Source organism: Lagopus leucura, unplaced genomic scaffold (genome assembly GCF_019238085.1).
Source record: "Lagopus leucura isolate 7727_CA_CO unplaced genomic scaffold, USGS_WTPT01 Super-Scaffold_100008, whole genome shotgun sequence".
NCBI lineage: Eukaryota > Metazoa > Chordata > Aves > Galliformes > Phasianidae > Lagopus > Lagopus leucura.
In genome coordinates, this window is record NW_024962265.1 from 1622443 (window position 1) to 1646264 (window position 23822).

Sequence of the window (23822 nt, forward strand, 5' to 3'; positions counted from 1 at the left end):
GCTGCTCTCTCAAGGATGGCCTCTTTTGAAAGGGGAATGCCTGTGCAGGGAGTGCTCATCCCATCGCCTCTCTGTCTGTCATAATAAAGGTTATTAAAAGCCGACATGACCATCCTGTGCATCCCTGCAGAGTGAATCCTCACTAACTCACAGGACAGTCTTGCCAACTCTGCAGTATGATCTTGATTTTATTAAATATTTGCTTGACCAGAAAGGCAAAGCAGAACAGGGTAAACATGCCTAAAGTAAATGTGAAATGACCTTTGTCTGTCCTTCAACCAGCACCTGTGGCTGATGTGGTAGGGAGGGCAGAGGGAGGTGGAGGGGATCACGCAGCTGCTTTGAAATTCTGGCTGCTGTGAGAAGTCTGAAATATTTGGGGTGGCATAAAAGTGGTGGATGCTCTAGAAGCCCAGACGTACCCTTTCCACTATCAGATCTAATCAGTTTACAGGTCAAAAGAAGACAGATTTTTTTTCTTTTTGTTATTCCTTGAAGTAAATTCTTCCATTCCTCTGGCACACATTTGAAAAAGCTGTGAATCCCAGCCCTGTGTCACTGCTACATCTTCCTCCCTGCTGGGATTTGCAAACAGCAGTCTTTCTCTTGCCTTGCCTCCTCCTTGCTGGCTGTTGTCACCTTTACTCAGCAAATTACACCCCTCACTCCAGCAAAGGCACTCTGTGAGAAGTGATGGGACAGTGGTCTGCAGAAGTGCATTCAAATCACAAGGGTATTTGAAGCTGGGATTTGATTTGTTTCACTTTTAATAAGCAACAAGAATTTTGTGGAATTCTGATCTGGATGTTAAAGAAGGAGAGGGGTAATAGCAGCTTGCCTTGGCCTGGCCACCTGTAACAAGGGTTGTGTAATCAGCAATCAGCAAAAAGCTTGGCTGGCAAAACTCAAGGCATTGAGAATCCACCTTCCATGTGCCTCAGGTTGTGCCAGGGGAGGTTCAAGTTGGATATTAGGAAAAATCTATTCTCAGAAAGAGTGGTGAGGTATTGGCACAGTCTGCCCAGGGAACTGATGGAGTCATCATCCCTGGAGATGTTCAAAGAAAGGGCAGATTTGGCACTGAGGGACGTGGTTAGTGGCCATGGTGGGTATCGGTTGGTAGTTGAATTTAGAGATCTTAGAGGTCTTTTCCAACCCTAGTGATTCTGTGATTCTCTGAAAGCTTCTCTTGGTATATAATCAACCTTGAAAAGGAAGAGGAGCAGGGAGCAGGTGAATGTTTTGAATGGGAGGATGTATTCCCACAGCTCAAGGTCAGGATGTGGTGAAATCCCCTATGGCTCACATCAACTCTGGTTAAAAGCTAGGAGACTTAAAGTGACTGACTAGTGCAAGAAAGCCCCTTGTTTTTTGGGGGGGGAATCACCAGGCCAGTCTCTGGGTTGTCAGCTTTTGTACATCATGGACCTTGAGACTTTATCACTGCTAATAACTGGGCAGGTCCTTTCTTTTCAGCCTTCTGAAATGCCCCACAGAACTGTATCTTTTATTTAGACAAGGTTGTCTCGGCTTTGCAGGGGGTGAAGAGCAGCGCTGTGGTAAGGACCAGGGGAGGGCTGAGGGAGCTGGGGTTGTTCAGCCTGGAAAAGAAAAGGCTGTGGGTTGACCTCATTGCAGTTTCTCAGTACCTAAAGGGAGCCTATAAACAGGAGGGGAGCCAATTCTTGGAAAGGGTAGACAATGGCAGGATGAGAAGAAATGGTTTTAAGTTGAAGGAGTGAAGGAAGATTTAGATTGGATGTCAGGGGGAAGTTCTTTACCACGAGAGTGGTGAGGTGCTGGAACAGCTGCCCGGAGAGGTTGTGGATGCCCTGTCCATCCCTGGAGGTATTTAAGGCCAGATTGGATGGGGCCCTGGGCAGCCTGGTCTGGTATTAAATGTGGAGGTTGGTGGCCCTGCATGTGGCAGGGGGGTTGGAGCTTGATGATCCTTGAGGTTCCTTCCAACCCTGGCCATTCTATGATTGTATGATTTTATGAGGAAGAAGACATGGTGCCCAGTTTGCTTTATGCTTGGCAGCGTGCCCCTTGTAGATGTTGCTCTGAAGTTTGGCACACCACAACTCCAACATCTGTACCCCAAGCTGGACTGGCATGAGGCAGCTTTGATCTGGAAGCCACAGAGAGCTTGGTCAAACAGTCCTGCTCAGGACCAGCGTCTCCCTGAAAGGATGTTAATGTCAGACCAGAGTTGGCTTCTTCCTGGCAAACTTGAAGAGTCACAGGAAAGCTTACCAGCCATCTGGGCTTATCCCTGCAGACAGGTCCCTGACCTTCTCTAGGCTTCATTTCCTCATCTGGAAGAGCAGAATAATAATCCTTCTCCTGTCCTGTCTTAACAAATACACAGTTGGGTCAAAACTGGCAGTGCAAACAGTAATATTGCTTGATGCTTCTGCACTATTCTGGCTTCCAGTGAGTTTTTGTGCTGTACCATGGGGCACATGTGCGTGTAGTAGAGGTTAAAAGGGCACTGATTTATTATTTTGCTATGTAATTTCTGCTCTTTCTACTAGCATCTGCTCTTTCAGGAGGACTCCCTTTGTGCTGGTTTTAAGTAGAGAGCTCTGAGGCGAGAAAAGGAGGATTAGCAATTAAATATGCTCTGATGATGGCATGGTTGTGAAGGAGGGAGGAAGAAATACTCCATAGTAACATACTTTTGTTTTCTCTTGTCTTTGCTTTTAGGACAAAATCTGCCAGGGAATTGGTGTTTTGAAGACACTTACAGCTTCCAATCCTCATTCCCTTGGGAATACAAACATTTCTAAATATGTCACCAGCCATGTGGAAGTGGACTTGCCTGGTTTCTCACCTCCTGTTATCTGCCACAGTGTCACCTCTTGGGAGACAGCAGCCTCCCCACCCAAAAAGGCCCTTCATCACCTTCACTGGAGAACAAACGGAGGGGAACTTCAACCATTTAGTGGTTGATGAAAGGACTGGGCACATTTACCTGGGAGCTGTCAACAGGATCTATAAACTTTCCAGTGACCTGAAGGTCCTGGTGACCCACCAGACTGGTCCTGATGATGATAATCCCAAATGCTATCCTCCCAGGATAGTCCAAACCTGCAACGAACCCTTGACACCCACTAACAACATCAACAAAATGCTCCTCATAGACTACAAGGAGAATCGATTGATAGCCTGTGGGAGTCTTTACCAGGGCATCTGTAAGCTTTTGAGGCTGGATGACCTCTTCAAGCTGGGAGAACCCTTCCACAAGAAGGAGCATTACCTCTCCGGCGTGAATGAGAGTGGCTCTGTTTTTGGAGTCATTGTTTCTTACAGCAACATGGATGACAAGTTGTTCATTGCCACTGCTGTGGATGGCAAACCTGAGTATTTCCCCACTATCTCTAGCAGAAAGCTTACTAAGAACTCTGAGGCAGATGGGATGTTTGCATACGTTTTCCATGATGAGTTTGTGGCATCTATGATCAAAATCCCCTCAGACACCTTCACCATCATCCCTGATTTTGATATCTACTACATCTATGGCTTCAGCAGCGGTAACTTTGTTTATTTCCTAACTTTGCAGCCTGAGATGATCTCACCACCTGGTTCCACCACAAAAGAACAAGTTTATACCTCTAAGTTGGTCCGGTTGTGCAAAGAGGACACAGCTTTCAACTCCTATGTTGAGGTGCCCATTGGCTGTGAGAAGAACGGGGTGGAATATCGGTTGCTCCAGGCAGCCTATTTGTCCAAGGCTGGAGCCATTTTAGCAAGGTCTTTGGGTGTTGGCCCTGAGGATGATATCCTCTTCACAGTCTTCTCTAAGGGGCAGAAAAGGAAGATGAAGTCCTTGGATGAATCTGCTCTTTGCATCTTTGTCCTGAAAGAAATCAACGATCGCATCAAAGACAGGCTGCAGTCCTGCTACAGGGGAGAGGGGACATTAGATCTGGCCTGGCTCAAAGTCAAGGACATTCCCTGTAGCAGTGCGGTAAGTCTAGCCTTTAAACACCCACATTTGACCTCCTCACGTTCTTGCAGAGTTTAAAGTGTGCCTCAATGGTTGCAGTAGGGAGTGAAGAACTGAGCCTGCCTCATCCCAGTCTTGGTTTTACCTCTGGCTCATGACACCATCTAATCTAACCGGCCCATGCCCCAGTTTACTCGTGGTCAAGTTGAGGAAGGCATCACTTTCTGACCTTCCCAGGAATTTTATGTTTGTTGATGGAATAAGCCAAGAGGCCTTGAAATCTTTGGGAAGGATTGTCCTGCTCTTGTTATTTCACAGTGAAATTCATTAGGGGTGAAATCACGCTCCCTTCTGCAGTATTGGCACAAGCATAAACCAAAATAAGACTTAGATAACCTTAACTGCTTGTGCTTATTTTTGTGTCTGATGGTGGAATTTTATCTCCCTAGGCTGGAGTTGAGGCAGGATTTTTTCCGGGAGCTTTGTGAAAGCAGTACTTCATTTATTCTGGGGCTGAGTAGCGCTGATCATTAACCATCAAAGTCCCTTGTCTTCCTCCTTCAAACCAGCTCTACACTGTCTGCGCACTGGAAAAAAATTAAGGCCTGGCTACAGATCAAGGATTAAATGCTACAACATATAAGGGCAGGACAGAGGAAGAGGTTGGTCTACCTGACCTACAAATGGTCTTAAGAAATTCTCTTAGTTTATTCCACCAGTTCACTAAAGTGTCATCGTGGAAATCTGCCTCAGCCCCACCAATACGTGGCTGGCTTTGATACCATGCACAGAAATCAGCATTACAGTCGGCACTGCACCCTGGCTGCTGTAATAGCTGCCTCTCTGGGCTTTGATTTCCATCCTTAATTAATTCTTTCAAGTAAGAGGCAAGTTCAAGTCTGAGCAAAGGGAATATGGAGAAACACCAGAGCACCTTCCTGCCGCATAATCTCATAGCAGAGTCAGGGCTCAGTATATGGGATTGCTCATGCTTTCCTTTGTACTCAAGCATCCTTTGCTGGGGAATCCCTGCTGTTGTTCCTTTGCAGGACAAGGGCACACTAAGAGGAATGCAGATGGAAATATCATTGCAGGGAGACCGATCCTGCCTTACCCTGTCCTAATTTTCCTTTGCACAAGCACAGCATTGTGTGACCTTGCACTGCTCTCACAGTCCTACACTGAAGTTGAGGAGGGACAAGCCCTTTGGTTTGGTGGGATCCCTTCTGTCTAGACCTCTGCCAGCAGCAAACCCCCTATGGGTTCACAGAGAGAAAGACTGTGCCTGAATCTGGCTTTGATTTTTTTTTTCTTTTGTTTGTTTGTTTGTTTGTTTGTTTAGCCTCAAGGCCTCCACACATTCAAAAAGCTGCCTTTAGATTTAAGCTGGAGTTTCCCACTGGAGTTACTTTCCCAGGCTGTTAAGCCTTTCCATATATTTGCAAATCTGCTCCACTTGTGCTCCATACTAATGCTTGCAGCACAGGACCTCTCAAACCAACAGTTTTGAAATCCCTCAATCACCTGTCTTCGTGGCTTTAGAAAGGGGAAAAAAGGCCAACATTGTCCCTTGGGATGAATCTGGGATATATTAGAGCAAATTTGGAGGGACAGGACTGCAGTGACTGGGGAGAGGACAACAAATTGGGGTCTGTGTGGCACAGCAGGGAAAACTGTAAGAGCATCTTTGTGACTGTGAATCAGAGATGCTAATGCATCCCATCTGGAAAAAGAGCCCGGAGATCCTTGAAGAGAAAATAAGAGTCTGAAAAGTGTAACTAAGTGGGCTGTGCTCTCCTTTAATGAGTCTACTTAGAGCTGCTGGCAAGCCCTGCCTGAGATCAGCTGTGTTGCCCGAGGGAAGAGGTATTAGTGACTTGGCTGCTGTACGGGCTGCAGAGTCCAGCTGCTAAGCTTGGAAAATATTTGATGGTCGGTGAAGTATTTTGGAGCCTGGACATATGTCCGTGAGGGCCTCATCTCTGTTGCTGATGGATGTCCTGCTTGCCAGCAGTCCACCAGCACTGCTGCTCTGCCTTTTTGCAAGTGGATTGGAACAGCTATAAAACCAATTATAAAGCTACCAGCGTGACTTTTCATATGTTTTTATTATCATTATTATTATTAAATTTGAATGTCAAATGTGTCTCTGCTAGTGCAGGATAAAAGCCTAACCTGCCCATGATAAAGGGTGGACTTGAAGTTCAGCTCTGCTGCCGTGTATCCAGCAGCCAAAATCCCACAGATACAGCTGATATGCTACTCAGTGAGCAGATGGGTAAAGAGAAGCTGTGGGAAACCCCCACTGAACATCGCAGAGAAACACTGTAAGAAGACATATGTCAGTCCTTCCTTGAGATACTTACTCTTGGACCCTGGAGTTGGGCTCATCACACTGTCCTTGCACCTTGGTCAAATCTGGCCTGGGAAAGACCAGAGATGAATGGACAATCCTTGATGTACATTCCTCTCCTGTGCTATAGCTATCCTCCTCTTAAACTTCAGCATAAAAAAAAGATTGATTTTTATGTCTGGGCAGTTGATTTGCAAATTCACCCTCGTGATGAATAGTTGCAGGTAATATCTCTGGTTCTCCTCTCTGTACCTTCCAAATGCGGAATAATAACTTATATTTAAATAGTACTCTTGACCCCAAATGCTTAGAAATTCATATAATCAGAGAAAAATGAGACTGTGAAAAAAAAAGAATCTTATGAGGTCATCTGATTTGCCCTCCTGCCTTACTTATAACATTTCTGACAGATGTTTGTCTCACCTGTTCTTAACCTCCAGTGAGGCAGGCTCCCCTCTCTCCCTACATGATCTATCTCTGCTGCTAGGAAGCTTTCCCTCACTTTTAATCTCATTTCCTGATACTGGAGCCATTACGACGTACACAGCCTTAGAGAGCACCTTTGTTTCCTTTGAGTATCTACAAGGAATGATGTGTGCCACCAAAATGCCACCTCTTTTGTGGTTCATCTGTCTAAATTCAGAAAGTTTCTGAAGAAAGAGTGGTGGGGTATTGGAACAGGCTGCCCAGGGAGGTGATGGAGTCACAAACTCTGGAGGTGTTCAAGAAGAGGATAGATGTGGCACTGAGTTTAGAGTGATCATAGACATCTGTTGATGGATTGATCAGTGGTCTTTCCAGTCTTAATGATTCAATGATTCTGTGGAGCAGAGAGCGATAGGCTGTATAGATATGCAGAGTATTGGCAGATGGAAAGGCTGCTCTAGAGTGAAAAGGATGTTTGTTTTTTTAAGCAGAAAATGATCTTCATGTTGGATAAAAAAGACAGTGATTTAAATACACATCAAGCTGTATCAACATGCTGAATTTTTTTTTTTAAAAAGAGGCGGCTCGAGAGGAGGATAGAGTTGGGAATGGGTCATTTTGGTACTGGTTTTGATCATTGGTAGATTTGTTGGCTTTTTGTATGATGAAATAAGATTACAAGTGGGCACATTTTGAAGCCCAGTGGAAATTACATTACTGGGATGCGCAGAAGTTGAACCTTAGGGAACAAGCAGATGAACTGCTATGTGGGACATGTAAGGATGAATGAAGAAGAGGAAGATACTGGAGACTGCCTCTAGGGAACTGTGAATGTGCCAGGGCCTGCTGGGGAGATGTGAGAGGACCGGGGATCCTTGGTGGACATTGGCTTGCAATAAATTCTCATAGAGTCATACAATGGCTTAGGTTGGAGTGGACCTTGAAAACTATCTTGTTCCAACCCCCCTGGCAGCAACACACTCACACAGACTGCACTGTTAGTGTGCAATCCTAAGTGTTAGCTTAGGAGCTGGTTGCAACCCTGATCCCAGCCTGATCTGTCTCACAGCATCACCTGCTGCTCTGCAGCCTAACAATCTGCATTCCCTGAAATGAAAAGGTGTCACTTCCACCACTGCAGCTTTTACCAGATACACAGTGTGAATATCTGTCTGAGATAATCAGAATGTCTGTCCCCAACTATCGCCTGGCTTCTGCCTTTTGCCGGTATTTTCTTTTCCTTTTGGCAGGAAATGGAGTTTGACTGTTTAAAGTACTGCATTCAATCTCTTCCTGTTTTTCATGGCAATGTTGTCAGATGGAGGAGAAAAGAAATGTTTTTTGAAGTTGGCCAGCCAACAAAAGGCTTTGTGTAAAGACTTGGACAATATTTTTCCAATGCTTTGTTAATAGAAGGCAGGCAAGGTGGGGCATTTGGAACTGCCTGACAAGTAACTCAGCTACAAAAGCTTCTGCTTCTGATAATCCAAGCCACATCTAAGTCAGTAATTCACCCAGACAGTGGTAACGGTTGCCTTGTTCCCTATTTGTTCTCTGTCTCCTCCATCCATATATACTCCTCGTGTTGACTTTGTTCTCCTACTCCCTCCTGATTTACCTATTTACCCTTGCCCATCCCAGGTGCTTCATGCCCACCAAGCTTTACCCATGAGGTTCAGACAGATACGGAAAGAGGTTGTAGAGTGCACATTGCTGATTAATCTCAACACTGTTCTCCATGTATGGCTGTCAGATGTGTCTGCACTGGTTTTTGTGTGCCCAGGAGATTTGTGTTATCAGAATGAGCACCTCACCTCAGGATGAATGCCCTTGAGACTGATTCATACATCTAGGCTCTCTACTGCTCCATACCATCAGATTAGAAAAGGCCTTTTCTAGCTTGGTGTAAAACAAAGACAGTTTGACTCCTGGTGAGACAACCATTGATGATGAGGCCATAATTTTCCTATCAAAAAACTTCCAATATTTTTGTCCAAACAAACAGTTTCATTGTTTTCCTCTTCAACAACACTAAGATGGCGAGAAGCTTTACTTCTCTTTTACAGGAGTTAAGGCACAGTAAAACATGACCTGCTGCTTGGTTGCAGCTCAGGAACTCCTGAATCCTTGTGTTGCACCCAATATTCTCAACTGTTGCAAGAAGACGGAATAAATCTTTACTACAATCATTTAAAAATGACTCGCTGAAAAGAAAAAGAAAAGTCTGTTTCAAAGAAAAATATCACTTTATCAATCAAAAAAACTTGGAATTGTCATTCCCATAATAGGGAAAGGTTGGGGTGAAAGGCAGTGTTAACTCTTGCTTAGTCCTAGGGGAGAGGAGCACGTGGACAGAGGTCCATGCAGTGTTGATGCCTTGACATTTTGAGAGCACGCTGGTTTCTCCTGGCGGCACTGTCCAGTACATGAGCCTGCCACTTTCCCTGGGGAATGACTCACAGTCACAGGAACAAGCTATCGGTTTCATGAGGCCTCATCATGTCACTGCTTGCCAGCAGGGCTATCCTAAGCAAATCTGTATGAGGTCACTGCTGCTCGTGGTCATACAATAGGGTTTTTTGTTCTGCATGGATATACCATGCAGAAAAGCTTTGCAGATAAGCTTTTAGCCCAAATTACATAGACTTAAGTTTCTCATCTGAAGAGCTCATGGTCAGCTGAAGACCATTCTTGGTCAACATTTAACGGTGCTTTCCTCTTCTTCCTCTGGAGATGTAAGCAAGAGCACCCCCAAAAAAAGTCAGAGTGCAGCCTGTGTAGAAGCATGGTCTCAGAAATACAGAATTTCCTCTCTGGCAATGCCTACTGGATACTCCGAGATGGAGCAAACAAGCTTTTTACTGTGTGCTCTGTATTTGTTTAATTGGCCACATCAGTTTGTGTTGGATTGTAGTGTATTTGTGAAGCGTTTCGCTGGAGGGACTCACTGAACCCAACAATTTTGGTAATAGTTAACCAGCAATTTCTGCCATCGGTGGGAGCTGGAGGGGATGAAGGGGTTAGTTGGGATGCAGGATGGACAAGGGTTAAGGTGCTGGCTTAGGATTTCTGCAGCTGAGCTGTCATTTGAAAATCTCCCCATGAACCTTCCCTCTCCTCATTCCCCCATCTCTTTCCCAATCGTTGCCTCCTCTATAAAGCAGTGCTCTGGGAGTGAAAGACACATAATTAGAGAAAAATGTCATATTGTCATACTATATGAGGTAGCTCAGGCAAAAGCAGAGCAAGGAGCTCTCTCCAGTGATGTGGCTGTTACTTCTCATGAATATTGACTGTGGTGGAAGTCACCAGAGATGGCTGAGGCCATGCTCTTCAGATTAATAGGGAGCATCTGAATTCAGACCTCTAGTCTCTGAGACTGAGCAAGGTCCTGGCCCCTCTGTAGCTGGAATTAGGAAAGTCTCCCCCTCTCTTCCACTGTGATGTGACCATTAGATGATTAGCACTAGTTCTTGTCTAGCAAGCATGGTGTTTAAGGCCTGGGTGTAGTTGTTGTCAACTTCCTGACTTCTGGACATCCTCCAAAGCCTGTGCCCACCAGCAGGTGGATGTGCGAATGTCTAACCTAGATATAGATGGCCCTGTTCATTGCAGGGGTTGGACTGGATGACCTTTAAAGGCCCATTCCAACTCAAACAATTCCATGATTCTATGATACTAAAATCTGATCAAAACTCATTTGCAGAGGCTTTGTAGGCATTACATGGGATCATCTTCACTTTTTGTTGGTTCTGGTCTTTTTTCCCAACTTTGGCAGCTCTGAGGGAGAGAGAAACAAAAAGTCTTAAGCATTTGCATTAACAGAAGCTTGCACTTAAGAGCTGTAAATCAGGGCCTAACAAAAAGCAGAGGATAATTATGTTTAAGGCAATAAGTGTGTTCCTCAGTACCACTAAGATCATCCAGTCTTGATGTCTGTCCATCACCATCATGCCCACTAAACCATGCCCTTGAAAGGATACCTCCAGATCAGAAATAATGTTGGCTGTAATTAATTGCCCTCCTTCCAGAATGCTTATTATTTGTGCTGTAATTATTTGAGAAACCTCTGGGAAACAAACAAACAAACAAACAAACAAAAAACAACCCGACAACATCCTGCATGGAACCATTTCTTTACTTCCCACGCATCAGAGGAAACCCTATGCCTTTAAGAGGCCGGGTGCCAGCCCCGTGCACGCTGTGCTGTTCTCTCTTGGATCCTCACGTCTGCCTAACCCTGCTCACACAAAATGTTCATTGAAGACAGAGCAGGGCCCAAGCCTGCTGACTCGCTGTTGTGTCTGAGATATTTCAGTCACTGCTCCCTCCCCCACTATCATCCCAGCCCTGGACTCTGCCTGCGCAGCTCAGCATCACTCAGCATCTCTCGGCATCCCTCAGCATCATCTCTTGCTCCTGCTGGATTCCAGATAGATGCTGTCACAGGAGAGCGAGGTGCTGGCTTCCACGTTGCTGCTTCATGCTCCTCGCCACATGGACGATTATTTTTATTTCTGGGAAGTGATCTTTGCTGCTTTCCCTGCCAGCGACCCAGGCTGTTTTTCTCTGCGGTTGAGCCCTGCGGTCACATGCGGCTCAGCCTTGCATTTTCAGAGTGCTCCAGATGATCTCTTTGCCTTCGCTTCCACGCCGGGTGATCACATCCCTGACCTCGGATTGCCTCGCCAGGAGATTGCCTTCCAGGCTGAGGGGAATGCTTACACAACGTTAAAAAGAAAACAGAAAAAGAAAGAAGCTGCATGCAAAAGAAAAATCCTGCATGAGCCAGAAGCAAAGTGATTTCGGCTCCCTGCATGACACCAATGCTATTTAAAGCACCTCCGGACTGGGGGCAGCTGGGGTTTGTACAATACCCGTTCTGTTGAGGAGGGGGTAATGGCTTGCTGGATTCAGCATTGGTTTTGGGACAAATCCTGCACAGACACTTTCTTCCTTGCGTGATGCAAGTGGAGTTGTCGGGGTGAAAAACAGTGCAGGGTCTGTCTTCGTGCTTAGGGAGTCAGTGAAGATGTTTAGCCTCTGGGAACAGCCTGATGCACATGTCTGTATTGATTTTCTATTCCAACACATATAAAACATAAGGCATTATTTTTGTTCCTGAAATAAGCATGTTTCCACTTTTACCTGAATTGTAATGTATCCCCAATATATCAGTCAGCTTAAATACAGATGCTGCACTTTTCTACCATGAAGGTACGAGCAAGATGTGAGGACGGGGGATGCTGTTGGGTTGGCTATTAGGAAATTGAGGCTATTGAGAGGATGGGTTGGCTATTAGGAAAAGTTTCTTCTCAGAAAGAGTGGTTGGGTACTGGCACAGGCTGCCCAGGGGGATGGTGGAGTCACTGTCCCTGAAGGTGTTCAGGAAAATGGCAGATGTAACAGTGAGGGACACGGTTAGTGGGCATGGTGGTGATAGGTTGATAGTTGGAGTAAATGATCTTAGAGATCTTTTCCAACCTTAATTTTTGATTCTGTGTGCCCAGAGTGAGGCTGGAGTTGGAGATGTGGGTGTCATGTACTCATCTATGTATGAACCATCCTCTTCACAACTGCTCCCTTGCACAGATGAAGATCAAGAAGTGGAGGAGCATCACCTCACTGTGCTTGCTGAAACACAGACCTTTGTTGTATCCCTCTCCTGTAGGGAAAGAATGCTCTCACACTGACCCTTCCTGAGAGTACACTGTGATTTTTCTGAGTGTGTGTGAGATGCTGCATTATAGAATCACAGAATTAAAAAGATTGGAAAAGACCACTAAGATTATCCAGTCCAGCCATCAACCCATCACCACCATGCCCTCCAAACCATACACCTTGGTGGGGAACCCTTGTATTGAACATGTCCAGTGACGGTGACTCCACCATCACCCTGGGTAGCCTGTTTAATAATTAAAGTAGTTGCAGAAGTGCCTGAAACACAGGAAAGGTGGGACACTCAGGTATATGTGCATCAAAGTGGTAATGCTGTGGGCAAACAGAAGGACTTATGTTTCCTCCATGCATTACCAGAGCTGGCATTGCTGATAGAACATGTGGGTGACATTAGATCAGTAGGAACAACATCGCATTTTCCCTGTTTCAATGTCATTACCCCATCTTTGTCACTGTTCCAAAATATAATAGGATTTGTTCAGCTGATTTATTCTGTAAACAAGTGATATTAGCCAGGCGTCTATTCAGAGAGTGGGAGAGGCAGAGCGAGGGAATATGCAGAAGGGAATAATAAAAACGTGCTGCTCCTAATGAGGGAATGACCCAGCACTTATCAGTGGGTCGGGGCTATTGGTCGGGATCCGACGCCAAGAAACAAAGGGCTGTAATTGTCATGGCATCCCCGCTTCGGAGGGCCATCCACTGCACAGCCCTGCTTTCAAATGCAAAGAGTTGGAAGCGAAAGGCTTGAGTGAATTATACAGAGGCTGACACAAGCGCTGTGCTCTGCATTCCTCAAGCACTGAGATCTGCACCGATAGAGGCAGCAAGTGGGGGATGTTGGTTTGCAGAACTCGAGTGCTGTATTTTGTTGTTTAAAGTGACAACCGGGCTCCCTTGCATTCATTTTCCATCAGATGATAAAACCAGACACAACTCAATTCTCCCTGATGCAGATGCGCAGCCCTCGGCTCTTCATTATTTGGTGAGCAAGCCAAGGTCACTCATAGAATCATAGAATCATTAAAGTTGGAAAAAACCACTACGATCATCCAGTCCAACTGTCAACCCATCCCCACCATGCCCACTAACCATGTCCCTCAGTGCCACATCTGCCCTTTTCCTGAACACCTCCAAGGATGGTGACTCCATCGCCTCCCTGGGCAGCCTGTTCCAATGCCTCACCACTCTTTCAGAGAAGAAATTTTTCTTAATATCCAACCTCAGCCTCCCCTGACACAACTCTCACATCCAACAGAGCACTTTCCCCGTGCTGAAGACCAACAACACATGCAAGTTGTTCATCACAACGCTTAGCTTACCTTTGTGGGACCGTGGTGAGGATTAATTAATGCTTTTAAGCAGCTCTGGGATCTCTGGGAGGTGTCGCCTGCATGCAAAGCAGCATTGTTGTTTCATTTGTATAGCGCTGCTGGTGCACGTGGCACTTTGCAGCCCAAATGATAATTTTGACTGTGGAACAAAATAATAATTATAGTAATTAAGGGAATGTCTGGTGGTGCCGACACGAGGGAGGCAGCTGGACTCTATTCGGCAAGGTGCTGGTGTGCATCAGTGGAATAGGAATAAGGAGTGCCTGGCAGCTGCCAGAAATGCTCCATCTGAGCTCAGATTTAACCATTCTGTTGCCAACAAGTATTGGGGGATAATGGGTCAAGCATGTGAAAGAGAAGATAAGTCAGCAAGTTTTCCTACACCCTTCAAAGTTGAATGTGACAGCAGTGATGTTTGCAATGGAGACCTTACCAGGGTCCTGCAGGGTGGATTTTTGTGGCCTGGTGAAGATGAATGTGAGAGATGAATGTGAGAGATGAATGTGGGGAATGTCTCCTTGTTAGGTATCTCTATTAGATGGAGACACCTGGGAGAAGTTATGACAAGGATGGTCAGGGTTACAGAGGCATATAGAGGGTAGAGCTCCACTCTCTTCTTACACCTCTATCAATACTGCTGTTGATGGAATTTGTGATGTAACAGCCTTTAGCTGATCATGGAAATCCAATGTCCTTTAGGACAAAATGCACTTCTCTCCCAAAGGTGACTTTGCCTATCTAGATAAACTCTTTTCACTCTGTACAGACAAAACCATTTTGTACAGAGAAAACCTTTTCACCTAAGATTTTCCTGTGACTTTTAGTCCCCAGGGGAAGTCAGTGCAGCTGTGTTTCAGGTGCGTAACACAGCTTTGCAGCTGGAATATGTTCTTACAGAAGAGCTCTAGCAGCTTATTTGATCAATACTTCACTTTTGAAAAATCCCTAAATGCTTATTTACCCAATAGACCATGGTAGTTTCAAAAGCAGAGTCTCCACACTCAATAATCTCTTTTATTGGGGGTGTGAAAAATTTTAAGTGAATTTTTTAAAGCTCATGGAAAGTGGCAAGCTGAGAGCTGCAGAGATCATATTCCTCTCTTTATCCTCACCCACACGGTTCTGCATCCTCTCAGCCCACATAGTGAACTTTTTTTTGGGGACTGCAGAAAAGCTCAGCTTCCTGTTACAGCCACATTTTCTGCTCTTTAGGTCCCATCCACTCTTCCCGCGCACAGACACAGTTCCCAACTGGGAGTGAAGGAACCTCAGTGACCACACAGCTCAGTGATCTGACTTTCAGCCCAGTTGCATAGCTTGTTGTGCTAATATAGAGATTTGGAGTAGTACTGCCAGCATTTTTGTGTGAGTGATGTGCAAAAGAGAGGCTTGGCTGACATAGCAATGATGTATGGGACTACATACATCATTGTATGGCCACTATGAACCAGAGTGGTTGTGCTGTCTGAATTTGACAGTCGGCATTGCTGTCCCTCTTCCCTGCCTGTACCAGTTTCTTGGGCTCTTGAAATATCCCTTAACTTAAAATATCCAAACAGAGGGAGTGAGGCACTGGAACAGGTTTGGTAGTGGATGCCCTGTCCCTGGAGACATTCAGTGTCAAGCTGGATGGATTCAGAGGAACTTGATCTAAATGTAGATGTCCCTGTTCATTTCAGGGGAGTTGGACTAGATGACCTTTAAGGGTCTCTTCCAATTCAAACCATTTTATGATTCTAAATATCCCACTGAAATATATTCCCAGGTATCTGAATCTGTTCTGCACTGCATCTTGTATATCCTGGCATCGTTTTTCCTTGGCAGACACTTGGAGTTGAAGTTGATGAAGGATCTTAAAGTGGAGGTTATATGAGTACACCATCAGGGTGCTGTTTGCCAGTAGCATGGATTCGTTAACCTGGAGGTGTTTTAGGCTGGTAATTGCACCTTTACTTGTAATAGTAGGAGTATGTTCTCTGCAAGCGGACTAAAAGTCAGTATGTCATTTTGATGATGTCATTTTGATGATGACACTATTGATGACAGTATTTCAGGTTGGATATTAGGGGGCATTAGGGGACATTTCTTCTCCGAAAGAGTGGTGGGGCACTGGCACGGGCTGCCCAGGGAACTGGTGGAATCACCGTCCCTGGAGGTGTTCAAGGGAAGGGCAGATGTGGGACATGGTTAGTGGGCATGGTGGGGATGGGTTGAGAGTTGATTTGGATGGTCTTAAAAGTCTTTCCCAACCTTAGTGATTCTGATTTTGTATTTGGCCTGGGAGCTTGCATATCAAAATTCTATGATTTTTGAGAAGCACATAATCAGTACTTTTGGGGGCATTAATTGTTTCCCTCAGACAGCTCAGTGCTGCCTCCAGGACTAAAATGCTGCTGTGAGCAGCCCCATGCCAGCAGTAGGACAGTGTGTGTAGCAAAAGTGGGAACCAGAGCTGGAGAAAAAGCAATGGGCTGAAAAGCATCTGCTGTTGTTTCTTATGGATTCTGTGGCTGCAACACTGGGTCTGCAGCAACAAATAATAAGAAGAAACCTATTGCCACTGTTGCTTAAATTTTGCAATTTTTTGGATCTAGAATATGTGTAGGAGTTCACTGATCAGTGTACATTGTGCATATCTTTTGGCACACAAATCATTCCAAAATTCAGAACTCAGAGGATGCTAAATTTATGGCAACAATTACTTCTTACTAATAACCAACCAGCTCTGCTGAGCACAAGGCATGAAGACTAAAGAATTCTGTTGGTCTCCATAAGGAAGGCAGACTCCTCTTCAGGAAATTGCAAATTTTACGATGTGGAGGTAGATGGTAGATGGGAAGCCTTATGCTCACAGTACAGAAAGAACGTTAATGCAGGCGTAACAAGTCTGTACCATGTTAAGATTCTGCAGCACTCTGGAAACTTGACACCAGTCCTTGAACTGATGCTTAAACTGTAGACCTAAAAACCAAATGCTTGTACAAGTTCAAGTCAATTTGGGTAACTGGTCTTGTGATCCTGAATTATGTTTGAGTGAAAACCTATTAGCAGAGTGGGTGCAATTTCCCTGTAATTGGTGAAGTTACTGTAACTGCACTGTCATTTGTATATGGTGACATGTAATTGCGTGGTAACCACTGCTCTGGTTGCACAAGTAAAAGCAGTGTGCAATTATAATGTATTTCCAAATGCTGGCTCTTTATATAGTTTTCATTATATCACCAAGCACCCTGGAGAAACGGTACTGGATATTTTTGTGTGTCATTAGAATGCAGGCTTACTGCTGAAAAGCGGGTTGGTTGGTGATCTGTTCCATTTCAGTTGGTGGCCCAGAGTTCACATCCTTTTGCCCACAAAATTTCCTCAGAATTTCAGATGATAAAGGTCTATGGCTGTTGATGGTCACTGGGCAAGCCCACAGCTTTCTTCTGACCCACTGTCAGCAACACGTGTGATGGGAAGGCGTTAAATTATGTGAATGATGTGGCACGAGGTGAAAATCAGAAGAGCTGTCTCCATCCTGCACCTGGATCTCATGGCTAGACACAACCAATGGGCTGATGTTGATACGTGAAATCTGATGGTCCTGCCAAAGTTCACAGCACAGAAACTGGAGAGAAGGACATAGAACCATAGAATGGCTAAGGTTGGAAGGGACCTTAAAGATCATCAGATTTCAAGCCCCTGCCATGGACAGGATTGCCACCCTGTCTCCAGGGATGAAGCATCCAGAATCTTCCTGGGCAGCCCGTGCCGAGGCCACACCACTGAGTAAAGAATTTCTTCCTAACATATAACCTTTATTTCTCCTCTTTTAGTTTAAAATCAGTTTGCCTTGTTCTATCACTAGGTTGGATGGACCAAACCCACTGGTCTCAGTGGAATCAGAAGGGAGAGCTGGAGGCAGCATGGTTAGAAGCAGGAATGTTGCTAGAAATGCAGTAGAGCAGAAGCAATCCAGCTTAAGGAAGGCAGGGTGCTAATGCCAGAGTAAGGACAAACGAGCACCTAAACCAGAAGGTTAACCAAGTAGTGAAGCCCATGCTGATGGTATCATGAGGCTATTCAGAGAAGCACAATCCTTGGGAAGCAAACTGCTGCTGCAGAAGTTGGAATTTAAAGATCTGTGGTTTGCAGGGACGTGGTTTGCATCATAGCAGGCGGGGGGGAGAGGGAGAAGTGGGGGGTGGAACCAGATAATCATTGTGGTCCTTTTCAACCCAGGCATGATTCTATGATTCTGTGATTAGCAGCCCTGCTGGAGGGGGATATATGGTTTACCCCCACTTCAGGCATTCTAGACCCTAAATTCCATTACTTACATCTGTACATATACCACAAAATTCCTGGTGATGGATTTTCCTAGAGCTTCTATCTCCCTACATTTTTAAACACCCTATGGAGTATGACACACCCTCAGGAGGAAGCTCAGTCTTTGCTGATGAGAAGATCTTGCATTCAGGTGATGAAAAGACCTTGGGACCTTGAAAAGATTCAATTAAATATCGCTGTTGATTTCTTACTGCTGTTGGCTCCCTGGTCCTGCTGGCAGCTCAGGCAGCTATAATGTATGCATTCCCTTCATCATCTGAAGTAGCCAAGCCTGAGATAACAAGAGTGAGAAGCCAAGTATCTGCCACTATACAAAGACAAGGCTGTTAGGTATTAGCTGTAAATCAAAGCCGAGACTTGGCTGTTGGGACAGCCTTCATCCCTGGTGAGGCTGTGGAATGGCTTTGGAGCCTGCTGAGATATCTAAAAAAGGCCCTTGTGCTTTGATTGGGAAGGAAGATTGCATCCGAGTGAAAGTAAAGAGGATGGCTGATCCTTCATCAAAGCTTTTCCCCAAATGTGCGTTGGGCTGTATTTGATTATAAGAGGCTGCTTCAGAGGCCAAAGGCTAAAGCACAGAACCACAGAATCATAGAATCATTACAGCTGGAAAAGACCACTAAGATCACTAAGTCCAACCCCAATTCTTCCGAACCATGCCCACTAACCGTGTCCCTCAATGATGCATCTGCCCTTTTCTTCAACATCTCCAGTTTTTCCTAATATCCAACCTCAACCTCCCCTGGTGCAACTCTCATCCCATCTCTAGTTACCAGGGAAAGGATGCCGACCCCCATCAACAGATGTTTAAGTGACAACAGCAGCTCAGTAGGAGCACTGTTTGCACTGCTTCCCTAATAGCTGGCACTTCGGCCCTTTTTGCAGTGCCAAATTGCTCATTTCTGCTGGGAAATCAAGTGGAATTGGGGAAGGACATGTTGTAATTAGAGTTGTGACCCTTCTGCTGAGTTTGGGGGGCTCAGTGAATCTCTAGAGGGCTGAGCCAGCACCAGCCTTGTTAAAACCATCCTATCCAGAAAAGCTTGGATCTGTTCAGTATCTATTTGATAAGCTTAATCCTGGAGAATGCAGAAGCCTGCCAGAATGCTTCTGTAAATCAGGCCCATTCTTTGCACATCCTTCCTATCTCACTGGTGAACATGACGCTTGGCCATGGTGTCACTGCTGCAGATGTAACTTCTGGTGTTAGGAATGGACAGCAACCTCTCCACAGCTGAATCCCTACTGTGCATCAGCTTGAGATGGAGAGGCAGCTGGTGGGACTTGGATGCCCTGGGAGCTGCCAATCACTCTGTCATAAAGATATTTTGGATACGTAGAGCACCTAATAAACCTCTGTTTAGCAGCTTCCCTGGGGCAGAGGGGCGGTGAGTAATATTCCCTCATTAGCAGGTGGAATGTGATATGGGATGATGGTTTCACTCCAGCTGGTGATTGGAACTAGATGATCTTAAGGGTCTCTTTCAACCCAAACCATTCTGTGTTCTCAAAAGCTTGTTCCTTACAACTGCCTGAAAGCTCCCAAGGGAGGTGATGGAGTCACCATACCTGGAGGTGTTCGCGAAAAGGGCAGATGTGGCACTGAGCGATATGGTTAGCAGGCATGGTGAGGATAGGCTGATAGTTGGACTGGATGATCTTAGAGGTCTTTTCCCGCCTTAATGATTCTATGATTCAATCAAAAAATCCTCCTCCTTTTCTGAGTTACCTACAGACTACACTGTGAATTTCAGAGTTAGACTTTTACTGCTCGAGATGCAAGGATTGCTTCCTGTCTGCTCAGATCTTCCCTTTGACCCTCTCTGATACTCCAGCTGCTTCAACAGCCATGTTGCAGGCAGAATGAATTCATGTTCTCATCTCCACTTTCACTCTGGAAAGTCATTAACGTGAAATTGCCAAGTGGAGAAGCTCCAGAGAGTTTAACGTGGCTACTTTATATTGCCATTAGGAGTGTCTGGAATTGAAAATAAACCTGGGTTTGCAACTCTTGACTGTTTCATCATAAATCCAAGCTTACTTATGTGGTTCTCTTTGCTGAAGAAGATGACTGTATTTCTGCCTTTACAAAGATGTTGCGCATCGAGCTGAGAGCCACAGCTGCACAGAAGCTGGCTGATGTTTATTTGCAGGCTTTCACTTGCTGGCTTTTTTTTTTTCTTTTCTTTTCTTTTTTGCTTGTTTGTTTTTTTCATGCAGATGATCCTCAGAGGAAGCAACCCCAACATGTTACATGATGTCGTGGTTTTGCGATGTTTCTGTTGTCGGTATTCCACATCATAACATCATGTAAAGCATTGGGAGTTAAAGAGTTAATGTTCTGGTTCTGTGGACCGTCGTTTCTGGGTGCTTTGTTCTCGGAGGGGCAGGGGAGGGGCTTCATTGCCCGGAGGACTTTGTGCCCAGATGAAGCAAGGTGGAGGCAGCTCACCAGCCCCTGGCGTTGTTCCGTGCCGAGGAGCACACCAGGCTTTAGAGTAAGGACTTCAGTTTGGACACCCTCTCATTTTGTTTCATTCGTTGGCCTCAATTCCACGTGTATCGTGTTGTATTGTGTTATCTTGCATTCTGAGATCATATTTAGTAGTAAGTTAACGTCTTCGTCCTCAGGTCGTTGCTGTTGGCTCGGTTTTTAGACCCATTTCCCATCTCCCTGCCCATCCCCCTTCTCCCCTTTCCCCGGGCGCGCCCCACAAGTCTCCTGCCTCGTTAGTCACTGGCCTGTAAACCGTTCACACTGTTGTTTTTTTTTTACTCTTTCTTTTTTCACACAGAGGGTGGTGAGGCACTGGAACAGGCTGCCCAAGGAGGTTGTGGATGCTCCATCCCTGCAGGCATTCAAAGCCAGGCTGGATGTGGCTCTGGGCAGCCTGGTCTGTGACCCTGCACACAGCAGGGGTTTGAAACTGGATGATCATTGTGGTCCTTTTCAACCCAGGCCATTCCATGATTCTATGAAGGTCTCAGATAAAAAGAAAAAAAAATCATGGTCGTTCTTTAGTGATTGAAGAAAATTAGATAAATTTATTGTCCACTGAATTATTGCCTTCCTAAGCCTTGGTCCATAAAAATGTTTTAAACTTAGCTTCAGATGTGTGAGAGTGGTCTCACTGATGTCAGCAAAGTCTAATTTTTTGGGCAGTTTGTGCTGTGATGTTTGGAGTTTCATCTTTATTTTGCTGTGTCGGATCTTCACACTGGGAACTTGCATTAACCTTACTTTCCAAATTGTGCAGTGAGATAGGATAGAAGAGTTGTTCTTGTGATTTTGCTGTTGTCCTTCTGCAGCACTCTGAAGTTGAAGGAAGCACCTTTGCAGATAACTAGATGTTATGAGCTTTCATATCCAAGGATCATATTCATGGAGACACTCAGGATCAAGTTGGATGTGGCTCTGAGCACTGATCGAGCTGTAGGTATCCCTCATCATTGCAGGAGAGTTGGATTAGATGTTCTGTAAGTGTCCCTTTCAACTCAAATCTTCTTTGATCCCACTGGAGCATCCGTCTGATAGCCTGTTGAGTTCTAATGCAGTAGATGTGAGGGCTTAGGCAGCAGCAAGCAACAGTCAGGCATTTTCTCTGGTCTTTGTGAGTCTGTGGTTTCCTCAGCAAGCACAATAAAGCACCAGCAAAGCTGTGAAACCTTCGCCTTCTCCAAGGACTTCAATGAGTGCCCCTTGTGAGCTGGGTGGAGTTGAATAATCTCCATTTCACAGGAAGGAAATAAGGACCCATTGGAAGAAAGGTGCCCTGGCCAAACGATGTGACAGAAAGACCCATAACTGCATGAGTGAACTAGCTCCAGGAATAGAAAGTGTGTGCAGGCACTACTATAATGTATAATCCTTAGCCTGATCCCTGTTGCTGACCAGGGTGTACATTAGTGCTGCTTCCAAGATGTATCATGGACGGTGCTGCAGCTTTTGGAGTCAGATAATTGGATGGGAGATACAATTTAGGTTTCATAGATGTGAGTCACAGTAGTGAGTGTAAGGGCCAGAGAACAGGCCATGGTCTGTTTGCTAGTGTGGACTTATCTCAGTGTTTTGTATCGTGGATCCCTTAGTAATGACACGCATGCTTTATTTTTGGCAGAATTAGATACATTTAAGACACCTTCTGCAGACTTTCTCTTTGATTGCTAGGTCTTGACTGGTAAAGCACTAGGAAAAAGGCTTAAAATAATATATCCTGCTGGGCTTCAAGAGAAGCAAATTTCCAGTGCTCCTTCTGTCTATAACTCATCAAGAGACTTGGGACAATTTTTTTCCACCTTTGTATTCCTCCAGAGCTGCCTTTGTCATTGATTTGTCAGCCTGCATAATGGTGTCCCTGATGAATGAATGCTTCCAAGATGGCTTAAGAATTGTTGGCTTCAGTTTTTCATGCTTTCTTATTGTTTCATAGCTGTTAACAATTGATGACAACTTCTGTGGCCTGGATATGAATGCCCCCTTGGGAGTATCATCTATGGTGCGAGGGCTCCCCATTTACACTGAAGATGGAGACAGAATGACATCTGTGATCGCTTATGTCTACAAGAACCACTCCCTAGCTTTTGTGGGAACCAAGAGTGGAAAGCTCAAGAAGGTAAGACCAAATGTTGTCCTCTAACTCAGATTTTCACATATTTATGGAGATTGGCAGTGTTGAACGGAATATGAGTACAGACCTTATTGTGAGGTGCATCACCTGCTTTGAGGGTAGCACATGTTTCAGTTGGCAAAAAATTGTGTTCCACCCACAAGGGCTGAGTGCTTGTTCTGAAGGAAAAGTGTTTTCATCAATAGACAGCTGTGTGTGAATGATAATGAGCGTTATGCTTATGGAGCAACCATGGTTAACGCCACATAAATAAATACACTCTTTATTGAATTTGAGCTTCTGTTCCTCACTCTGCGTTCTCAAAAAATATGAAAGCCTGTTGCACGGCTGTAGCTCTGTGGTGTAACAGCTGCTGTAGTTCATCATGTACGGCAGTAATACAGAGCCTGAGAGTTGGAAGCTTTGTTGTGCTTTTAGTAGGTGCTCTTCTTAAGTCAGCAAGAGGTATTAGAAGTGGCCTTGTGCTAATGATGGGCATCACATCCATCTCAACTCCTCCGTGCCAGTTTGGCAACGTTTAAATGCTTGGGCTGGGGATGTTGCAAAATATGATTTGTGAGGAGATGGGTGAGAAGCTGTTACAGGAGGTTGGAAGAACCCCAAGGCTTGGATTGGATGTTGAATCCTCTTTGAATTCCTTTTTGCAAATAACATCAAGCTGAGGAGATGAATGTGCTATTAAAAAGTCTTGTATATATGATGGGCAGAGCAGAGAGGAGAAAGGGATTCATTTGTTCATGGATGCGTAAGGAGGGTCTGAGATCTCTGGTTTTGTTCCTCTTGCTACTGCTTCATTTAAGAACATCAAGGTTTTAAACTCAGGTGGCATTACACCCATGTGGTAGGAGGCATATGAAATAGGATCCTGCCCACTGACAGATGTCTCCAGACCACTTCAACAGAGGAAAAGCTGCTGGTGCTTTTGTACAGAGTGTGGTTGTTTTAATGGTCTGCTCTAGCACGTGGAAAAGGAGCCAAATTGTTTTTTAAGCAGTTGTAGTAAAAATAATCTCCTCCCCTGACTAATTAGGTTTTGCTTCCTTGTCATCTGTGATATCATAATAAAATGTTTAGTTCTCCAGCCGTTCTCACTGGGGGAAGAAAATGTGTAACTGAGA

At 45.1% G+C, this 23822-nt stretch overlaps 1 protein-coding gene across 3 annotated transcripts in view; it reads left to right on the forward strand.

Annotated features, from left to right (window-relative positions):
* Positions 1 to 23822, forward strand: part of LOC122180604 (plexin-A4-like) — a 123553-nt gene that overhangs the window by 22564 nt on the left and 77167 nt on the right. For all 3 annotated transcript variants that reach the window (XM_042872347.1, XM_042872345.1, XM_042872346.1), the window contains exons 2-3: positions 2710 to 3973; positions 22507 to 22689. In XM_042872347.1, the coding sequence (XP_042728281.1) occupies positions 2795 to 3973; positions 22507 to 22689 (1362 nt within the window). In that variant the 5' untranslated portion in view covers positions 2710 to 2794. The remainder of the gene's footprint in view (positions 1 to 2709; positions 3974 to 22506; positions 22690 to 23822) is intronic.